This window comes from Phascolarctos cinereus, unplaced genomic scaffold (genome assembly GCF_003287225.1).
Source record: "Phascolarctos cinereus isolate Bilbo 61053 unplaced genomic scaffold, phaCin_HiC Scaffold_2;HRSCAF=192, whole genome shotgun sequence".
Taxonomy (NCBI): domain Eukaryota; kingdom Metazoa; phylum Chordata; class Mammalia; order Diprotodontia; family Phascolarctidae; genus Phascolarctos; species Phascolarctos cinereus.
Window position 1 is genome coordinate 120891501 of NW_027555625.1, and position 10619 is coordinate 120902119.

Sequence of the window (10619 nt, forward strand, 5' to 3'; positions counted from 1 at the left end):
TAAGACTGAATGGTCTTGAACATCATCCTAGGGGTTTGCTTACAAAGTTTTTGAGGTAGCTACAGAATTTCTTTATAAGGCATTTCCCTAAAAATTCATGTGCCCTAAGGATAGGAAATATCCAAATGTATCATAAGATAGAAAGGCCCGTGGTATAAGGGAAAAAGCACTTGGTGTGGAATCAGAGGATCTGGGTTCAAATTCTGTTCTGTCACTTTCTACCTGTGTGATCTCAGGTGATTGACTCAACCTCTCCGGGCCTCAGTTTCATCGTCTATAAAATGAGAGGATGAGAAGAGGTGGACTCTAAAGTCCCATCTATTTCTAAATCAATAGGCTATAAAGAAATACAAACAGCATTAGAAATTTAAAATAAAATAAATTCCAACAGTAAATAGGTTTTATTGACAACTTGAAAACAGAGAGAAAGAAAACAATTCATGATAAGCAAGATGGGAAATAGAAACAATTTATTATTATTTATTTATTATTAAACTTTTTTTTATTCTTAATATTAGGATTTGAAAAGTTTGGGAGATCACGCCATGACTGGTGGGTCTTTAGCGGTTTCTTCACACAGTTGTTGCCTCTCCACAAATTGAGATGTTCACAAGCCAGAGGAGATCAGCGTTGAAGCATGAGCCACTAAAGAATGAGAAGCTTTGTCCTGGGTAGAAAGGAATGGTCAAGCCAACGTCAGTGTCTCTAACAGTACTGTTTCTTTCTGTGTGTCACATAATATGCTACAGCCACCTTTTCTCTGAGCTCAATAAAAAGTTACATAGGTAAAAATCCCGAGGTCAGTTCAGTTGCCTGGAAGCGTGCCATTAAGAACCATAAGCAGCCCAGACCTAAAGACATTCTACATCAGGGAACTGGCCTGTGACAGGATATGTTTGCTCCTGAGAAGGGCAGAGTTCCATATATTTTTTTTTAATTTTTATTTAGTATTTTATTTTTCCCCAGTTACATGTAAATTTTCCCCTGTTACATGTACAGTTTTTAACACTTGTTTTTAAAACTTTGAGTTCCAGGGGCAGCTAGGTGGCAAAGTGGATAGAGCTCCAGCCTTGGAGTCAGGAGGATCTGAGTTCAAACCCAGCCTCAAACACTTGAGACTAGCTGTGTGACCCTGGGCAAGTCTCTTAACCCCAAGTGCCTTACCAAAAAAAAAAGGGAAAAAAATAAAACTTTGAGTTCCAAATTCTCTCCCTTCCTCCCTCCCCACCCACCCTCATTGAGAAGGCAAGCAATTCAATATAGGTTATACATGGGTAGTCATGCAAAACACTTCCATAACAGTCACATTGTGAAAGAAAACATAGACCAAAAAACAAACAAAAAACATCAAGAAAAATAAAGTAAAAAGAGTGTGCTTCAGTTCTTCCTCTGGGGATGGATAGCATTTTTCATCATAAGTCCACAGTTGTCTCGGATGGCTGTATTTCTGGGAATAGCTAAAGTCGTTCACAGCTGATCATCTTACAATATCGCTGTTACTTTTGTACACAGTGCATTTCACTTTGCATCAGCCCACGCAAGTCAGAGTTCCTAATGATTGCTGAACAGTTCTCTTAGTCCTTGCAAGTCAAGAGTTCAGGAAAGGGAGCCAATGCTAGAGGGATGTCTGGTGCCACCTTCCTATTATCTTCCTCAGCTACACTCCCATCCATTTCCACTGCCCTCTGTGCCTATCTATGACCACGTCACCCATTGCTTCATTTCTTTCCTTCCTTCCTCTCACTGGACAGACTCTTCTAATCCTCTCACCTGAATTTGCTTCAGGAGCAGTTTCCACTAGTCATGATTCTAACTATATTATATTGGAGGACATTTATTCTTATTTAAAGACATTTTCTGAACACCCATGAATGAATTAGTTAGAAGATTCATAGATAAAAGGCACACATTATTAGCCAAATTAGGAAACAATATGATTCATTCATTTACTCATGCATGCAAATATATAGCATTGCCTTATGTCTTGAGGTAGAAGAATGGATTGGATCAGGGTTGGGGAACCTGCAGCCTCGAGGCCACATGTGGCCTTGTAGGTCCTCAGGTGTGGCCTTTTGACTGAGTCCAAGTTTTACAGAACAAATCCTTTTATTAAGGGGATTTGTGCTGTGAAGTTTGGATTCAGTCGAAGGGCTGCACTTGAGGACCTAGAGGGCCACGTGTGGCCTTGAAGCCACAGGTTCCCCGTCCCTGGATTAGATGATTCACCTGTTCAGTTCACTGTTCAATTTTGACTGATTCCTTATCCTCACCTCAAACTTATCCACATTTTCACTCATGCTCGTTTCCTTCCCTGTTGCCTCTGAGAATGAGGTAACCCTCGTTCTTAATGGGGTTTATGCTCTCCACCTGTGCCCTTGATCTTATTCCTCTCCCCTTTGCTCCAGGACTTCACTTCTTCAATCATCATCATCAGTATCATCACCATCATCATCGTCATCATCATATCATTTTTCTCCTTCCTCCCTCCAATCTCTCTGCCACTACTCTGGTCCAAGCTAGCGTACTTCTTGTATGAGCTATTTTAAGAGCCTCCAAATTGGTCTCCCCATGTCTAGTCTCTCTACCCCCTCATCTAGTTAATTTATCACCTAACCACCAGAAGAGGTCCACTCCAAAAAGTTTTAATGGTTTCCCATTGACCTTCTAATAAAATCCCAAAACACTCTAGTGTTACCTCCTGAGTTCTCCAAAAGGTACCATCCTTCAGATGAGGAAGCAAGCCCAGACTACAAAACCAGGTACCCAGCCCTTAGCATACAGTAGGCAATTAGAAAATGCTGATTGATTGATAGATACTTGTTTGCTAAACCTGAAGCAGTGATCATCACAAAGTACTACCTGTAGTAGCCTATCTTTAAAAATTGACCGCTACTCTGTTCGCAACTCCAATAAAATGAATACGTACTGTGAAGGAACCTCACTATGATGCTCTTCTTTGTGTAGTAAAAATCCGAACAAGATTGAAAGGTCTTAAACTTCATCCTAAGGGTTTGGTTACAAAGTTTTGGAAGTAGCCAGAGAACTTTTTAATAAGGCAACACCAGACACCAGAGGGTAGGATGAAAAATCGAGCACACAAAAAGAGACAACAAGAGCGCACCTAGGAAGCCTGACTGTGGCAACCACTCACTTCAGGAGCCCTGGGCAGCTCTGCCTGGCTTCTCTGCCTCACTCTTGTAATCTATCTGTACCAGAAGACGCGCATCAGTCAGTATAATTGACACTGCTTCCTTCACTTAAACACCTTGGCTAACATAGCCTAGGGCAGAAATTGTGTTGTAGTAACACACATTGTAGCTGTTGTCCTCCTATCTGTAGAATGACCCAACCTTTCCTACTGTGCTACAATTTGGCACCCAAGTCCTTCCATAATCTGGCTCTGGACAACCTTTTGAGCCTTATGTTATTCTATTACCTTTTATTTTCTCTATACTTCAGCTACATTTACTTATAGGTTCTCAAATATGTACCCTATTTTCCTGATGGCTCATGGTTCTAGAATGGTTCCCCTCCACAACAAGCTGTTGACTTCTTGCTCATCCTTCAAAGCCCAGGTCAAATGCCACCACCTCCTTGAGGCTTCACTTGATACTCCCAGCTACAAGCAATCCCTCTCCTCTTCCGCCTGGCACTTTATTTTATGCAATTACTATTTTCTGATGTATTGTATCTGAGTATATACCTTATTAGTCCCACCTGACCCCTACTAAACTGTCTGAGGTCAGGGACCTTACATAATATTTGGAACCATCAGCAGAAACTGCTAGGTCACAATACAATATATACGATAGGAGTTTAAAAATGTACATTGAATGAATGAGTAAACATCTATTCTGTACTTGGTACTACAGCTAAGCAATTTCTATTGATGATTGCAAAGGCTGGTCACAGAATAGCAACAGAATTGGAATGGAATATCCATTAGGAGAGATACTCACCTTGTACTTCCTGAGCTTTGTATGTACGAAGTCCCTTGCACATGTTTTCAATAGGAGTTCCAAATTGAGTCAGATTTTTTACTTCCTCAGGTTCAATTTGATAGTGCAGACTTTTGGGGGAAGGTCCAGTATGTACATTTGCCTAAGGTGACAGTCAAACAGGGCAAGTGATACACAAGCTGAGGTGACCATTCAGTTATGAGGCATGCTTATAGGATGTAGCTAAAGCAGTCCCTTGGGGACAATTTTTATCTCTAAGTACTTTCATCAATAAAATAGAGAAAGAACAAGTGAATGAATTGAGTGAGCATACACCTAAAAAAACCTAAAAAAGCAGCAAATTGATCCCCTCAACTAAACACCAAAGTAGAAATTCTGAAAAATCAAAGAAGAGATTAACAAAATTGAAAGCAAAAAGAAGAAGAAAATGAAGTGATAAATAAAACTAAAAGCCAGTTTTGTAAAAAAAAAAATCAATAAAATAGTTAGCTAATCTGACTTTAAAAGAGAGGAAAACAAAATTGTTCACATAAAAATTTTTAAGAATTCAGAACAATTGAAATGGAAGTAAATCAAACTATAAGAAGCTATTTTGCCAATTTATATGCCAGTTATATGTTTTGTGATATTTATGTGTGTTATATGACATAGGTTATATGATACCTTAGAAATAGATGAATACTTACACAAATATAAAATACCCAAATTAACAGAAGAAGAAATGGTTTAAATAACCCAATATCACAAAAATAAATTGAACAAACCACGCAACTGTCAAAGGGAAAAAAAAGCCTCCAGAACCAGATGAATTTACAAGTGAATTCAATCAAATATTCCAAAACAACAACAACAACAGTTGTGGAGATGTAAAAGGGAGTCCATGGAGATTCTTAGATTGACAGGCTAAATGGTCACTGGTCAGGGATGACAAAGAACTGCTTAAGGATAGTGAAGAATACCATGTAACTTGGGGAAGGGCATTAGTCCCAGCTCTGGGATTCTGGGTTACTCTGAATGATCAATAAGCTATAGAAGGAGCAGCTAAAAAGAGAACAGTAATGGATGGAATGTATGGAGATGCCTTTCACCCAACATGTGCAGCCCACAGTGTCTTCACCTGGCCCATTTAGGAAGATCAAAAGCCTTCTCTTTGGCCTCCACTCTGACTTCTCTAACTGGACTCTGCCTCACGTTGACTGTTTCTCTTTTATAACGGGAAATATTTCTTTTACCCTCTTTTCTTTTGCTGTCTTCTCAAGGTCCTGAAGGCCAGGCACAACATCTCTGTTCAGCCTGTACACGATGCAGGTTTTCTTGGCAAAGATCCTAGTTGCTGCAAAGCCCTGTGAAAAGGAAATGATACATAATGAGGTCTTTATTTCCCAGTATAGGTCTTCCCTTCAGAAATCAATTCTGCTAAAGTAGAAAGAGAATTGACTGTGGAATCAGAAAACCTGGGTTCCAACCATGGCTGTATTGGAAACAGGTACATGGAGCAATGGATAGAGTGTTGAACTTGGAGTCCAGAAGACTTCAGTTCAAATCCTGCCTCAGCCACTTATCAGCCATATGACCTTGGGCAAATCTTTTAACCTCTTAGCCTCAGTTTTCCTAATCTGTGAAACAGGTAAGAATAGCACTTATCTCACAGGATTATTATTGGCATCAAATGAGGTAACTTATGTAAAGTGCCTTGCAAATCTTGAAGTGCTAGATAAATACTTCTGATGATTATTTACTGTCTTGTGACCTTGGGAAAGTCATTAGACTCTCTGAGCCTCAAATATCTCGTTTGTAAAATTAGAGGGATAGATTAGATGATATCATGGGTCCCCCTGAGTTCTATGTTCCCACGAACCTGGAGCAGAAACAAGGACTCCAAGAAACATCTGAAATGGAGTGAAATGGGACCAGCCCACCGAATCAGCTTCATTTAATTAACCCTTTCCAATCCAACAACAAGTATGTATTAGGTCTTTGCTATGTGCTAATCACTCTGCTCAGTACTTGGGATTCTCTTGGAGACACTACATTTTAATATTCAAATAATTTCCATTTCAGAGGCATGCTAATAAATGTTTAGCAACTGTTTTTCACATAGGGAGTGTTTGTGTACATATATGTATAAAAGTATGTGGTATATATAATGGACATGCATGTATATATGCATTGCAATATGCATTCGTATGTATGCATGTATATATACACATATGCATATATATGCACACACATGTGTATAAATAACACCTATATTATTGTTATATTATAACCTATTATATGTGCAATATGTTATTAAATGCATGTATGTGTACTTGCTTGCACATGGCATGTACAGGTATATGTGCATGTGTTTTATACACATGTACATACGTGTGTGTACATACACAAATACAGACGTATGTGCATATATAACACATGCATAGCACACTTTTACATTTGATTTGCACTAATGGTTTCGCTTTCACCTTCTTAAGTCCTGATTTTTAGCATTAGCTGATTTCTGAGGCATAAATGCTTACGCTGAACATTGAACAATTAGCTCTCCTTAGCCAGCTCCAGCACGCTACTGATTGTATTTAACTTCAGAAAACACTTCAGGATCATGGACTTAAAAAACAGGAGGAGACCTTAGAGGTCATCTCATCCACTTTCCTAATTCATAAATGAGAAATGAAGTCCCTAAGGGATTAGATGATTTTTCATGTGTTTTTCTCCTTTCAGCTTCACAGACACATGGGGCAAGGACCCTAGGCTCTATTAAGATTATGTATGTAAAATACTTTGCAAACGTTAAAGTGTTGTGTAAATGTTAGCTGTTATCATTATTATTCTAACGTTGTAAGTGACCATAAAGCTCATGCATGACTAAGTTCAGCGCCCTGAGTTTTATTTTCATTTGTTTACGAATGAAGAAATTGAGGCCAAATATTGTTAACGAGCCTTGTCCAAAGTCACACAGGGAAGGAGGAGAAGGGCCAGAATTCAAAAACAGATCTCTGACTCTAAATCTGGTGCTCTTCCTACTAGTCAAATGGAAAAATAAATAAATGAGTTTCAGAGAGGTTGACTTGCCCAAGGCCACACAGCCACTTCATGGAATAACCAGGCCCAGATCACAGGTTTTCTCATTTTAATCCTAGAAACACTAGGTCACACTATCACTAACTTTTCCATAGGGCCCATGGATGTTTCATGTCTAATCATTGGGAGAGAAGAGTAGATAAATCATGGGCTCCCCCAGCCACCTTTTTCTTTTCTTTTTTTGGCAGAGTCTAAAGTCTTTCATGGTGACCTGGTATCTGGAGACCTCAGTCTATTTCCTGTGTCATGTAGTTAAAAATAATGTAGGAAAATGATTTAACCTCTCTGTTTCTCGTTGTCCCAATTTGGTAGCGTTTTGTAGTGTAAAGAACACTCAGCTTTTTTACCTAACCAGAGCTCAGTTTTGGCTCTCCCACTGAGTAGAGTGGTGTGGCCTTGGGGAACTTGGTTTCCCTCTCTGGGTCTGTTTCCTCCATAGTAAAATGTGGTTTGAAAAAAAAAATGACCTCTTAGGTTCCTTCTTTTCAGTGACTCTAACATTGGAGTAATAATACTTGTGTCACGTGCCTCGTGGTGCTACTGAGGATAGAGTGTTTTGTAAGCCTTGAGGGATTACAGAAACGTGAGTTGTTAGCGTGAAGAAGAACGTTCTTCCTGAGAACCTGCTGGCTACTTACGGTGTTGTAGTCCCAGAGTGAGTGCCAAGACTCCCATCCCTTGTCATTATCAATATTGGCTACATTGTGGCTGTGGTTAACACTCACTGTCTGCTGCGCACCACCGCCACCGACGTTGTTGTCATCACTGACGCTGATATTCTGAGGTTGCAAAAGAAATTCAGAAGGTACATCAATGTAGTTCCTTAACAGTATCACTAATTTTATTTTCATTATATTTTTATATTATATATATATTTATATTTTTATATATTATATATTTATTTTATTATAACTTGATAAACAAAAAAGTGACCATTTCAATATACAAGAAAAACAGAAAAAAGAGGATCGCATATGAAACTGTGAGCTATTATATACAGTTTTTTAGAGTGTATATAAAATTAAACATATTAGTAACAAAACTGGGCTGTCCTGGACATTTTCTTAGGAGAAAATTAAACCAACAAATGTTTCAGAATAAGTAGACTCACAGAGTCAGCAAAGGTAGAACCCTGGAGCAATCCAAGGAGTCCAATACACACAATCTGAAATGAAAAAGAAAAATAGAGAACATGAATGGTTTGTCTCTATCACTATCTCTGTTTTTTTCCTGTCTCTCTGTCTCCATCTTTATGTGTGTCTCCTGTCTCTTCTCTCTTCTCTCTTCCCTCTTCTCTCTCTCTCTCTCTCTCTCTCTCTCTCTCTCTCTCTCTCTCTCTCTCTCTCTCTCTCTCTGTCTCTGTCTCTTCTCTCTCTCTTTTCTCTCTCTTTTTTCTCTCTTTCTCTCTCTCTCTCTCTTTATCCTCCCCCCCCATGTCTCTATCTGTCTCTGTCTCTATATGTCTGTGTCTGTCTGTCTGTCTGTCTGTCTGTCTGTCTCTCCTTGCCTCTGGCTCTGAATCCAGGTCTTTCTGTCTCCCTTCTCCCTCTTCCTGTCTCTGTCTCTAACTAGACCTGCCTACTCGCTCTCTCTCTCTCTCTCTCTCTCTCTCTCTCTCTCTCTCTCTCTCTCTCTCTCTTTCTCCAACCCCTTCTTCTACTGTACGGAACCAGTTTGAACTGGATTATGCCCGTTTGAACTAAGAATCCATAATTCTTCCTCCTGTAAGTGTTTTCTAAGTTTGCAGCCTTTAGTAGATTGTCTTAATAAGCTGCTGGTGCCAAAAAAGTCCTTCCTTTGTGACCAGCTAAGTGACTAGATTCACTGCTCTTTGCTAGGTGTGTTCTAAGTAAATAGGCATACAGCCCATCTCCAGTATGTATGTGAAGCTTTTCACATTTGCTAGCATCTGCGAGAGTCTTTGCTTGTCTAGTCAAGGTCTTTAAGACCTAAAGTCATTCCTAACACACTGTGACCTCCAACATTATACTCTAGAATATGTATTCTACTTTAGCGGAAAATACATACTTCATTACAGAATGCATGTATATATACAAATATATATATGTATATATATATGTGTGCATGTATATATATATATATATGTGTATGTGTATGTATATATATATATATATATATCCATATATCTATAAATATTGAAAAGCAATATGGGAAAAGACCAAAGATGAAATATGCTACCCATCTCCCACAAGATAAGCAATTGATTTAAAATACAGAATGAGATAACCATTTTAGCATGGCCAATACAGTGATTTGTTTAGCTGAACTATACATATTTGTTATAAAGTTTTATTTTTTCATTTTTATTCAGTTGGGGAAATATTGAAAGAGAGATAATAAATGTTTGTACAAATAAATATCTTTAAAATTTTTTAAAGGCAGAGTGGGAAAATGGGTAGAGGGCCATCCTTAGAGTCAAGAAAACCAGGGTTTAAGTCCTGCCTTTAGTACATATTGACCGAGTGACCCTGGGAAAGTCATAACCTCTCAGTGCGCCAGGCTATAGACTCTCAATATAGGCTTCAGAACAGTTGCTGATCTACATTGTTAGAGGGATTTTCCTCACCAGCAGTTCCCTACACTAATGACATCTCAGGTCCAGATCATCATTATAGCTAACATGTATATAGAACCTGGGGTTTGCAAAACACTGTACATGTTATCCCTTTTGATACAACAGTCCTCCTCCATGACAGCAACAACCAGACAGAGTAGGATAAAATATTGGAGCCAGGAGGCAGAGCTAATGCCAGCTGTTGTGAGGACCAAATGAGATAATGTTTGTAAAGGCACTTAGCACAATGACTGGCACACAGTAGGTACTCTATAAATGTTTATTTCCTTCCCCCTCTTCTGCTTTCTATCACAAAATAAACTCCTGTAAGAGTGCTAACATTCTCTACAGGGTTACTAGATTCAAAACGGGAAGGGACCACCGCCACCAACATTCTCATTCTGCAGAAGGCAAACAGGCTCAGGCAAAGGAAGTGATTCCCTCAAGGTCACGTGTTTAAGTTGATGGCCAAAGCCTGGTTCCAAACCCAGACTCACTGACTCTAAATCCAGGGTCCTTTCCACTGCACCACATCATCTTTCTAATTCTGGTGTTAAAAATACAAAGGAAAGGCCAGTCTACTCACCACCAGCTTCATCGTGTCCTTAGGAGAGAATAGGGCAGATTAGAAAGATCTCACAGAGTCAGCTCTGGAGAACCATCTCAATATATATTCTCTGACTCTATTCAAATCAGGTGTGGGTGGATTGAGTCTGACATTAATCTTCCACCTTTCCCCTTATCTTTACCATACCACAGTGTCCCAGGAAAATTTCTAGGATTTATATTTCGTTATCAAGACCCTTTGACCTGAATATTATATGACTCATCTGTTGAAGTTGAGGGACTGTTCATAACCATAAATCCAATATGTTTTATGATAATTTTGGGTTGACTTGAAATTAGGGATGGGTTTGTGAGTGGTTTTGTATGTTGACATTACACAAAATCAATACAGGAACTAGGACCCCCAAAATCAAACAAGGTAGAAAGGGAGAAGCTGT

General features: G+C 39.0%; 1 protein-coding gene across 1 annotated transcript; it reads right to left on the reverse strand.

The window, feature by feature from the left end:
• Positions 1-537: 537 nt before the first annotated feature.
• LOC110207543 (gastrokine-1) lies at positions 538-10213 on the reverse strand. The gene is made up of 6 exons (XM_020985209.1): positions 10202-10213; positions 8152-8205; positions 7679-7819; positions 5192-5302; positions 3960-4101; positions 538-667 (listed from the first exon to the last, which is right to left on the reverse strand). The coding sequence occupies exons 1-6, from the start codon at positions 10211-10213 to the stop codon at positions 573-575; spliced, it is 555 nt and encodes a 184-aa protein (XP_020840868.1). The 3' UTR covers positions 538-572.
• Positions 10214-10619: the final 406 nt, after the last annotated feature.

Bases quoted from the DNA above. Each gene is read 5' to 3' on its own strand.
- LOC110207543 (XM_020985209.1), bottom strand. The intron at 5,303-7,678 runs GTAAGTAGCCAG...TCCTTTTCACAG, and splicing joins CACTCTGGGACTACAACACC to GGCTTTGCAGCAACTAGGAT. The intron at 668-3,959 runs GTGAGTATCTCT...CTTTCTACCCAG, and splicing joins CAAAGCTCAGGAAGTACAAG to GACAAAGCTTCTCATTCTTT.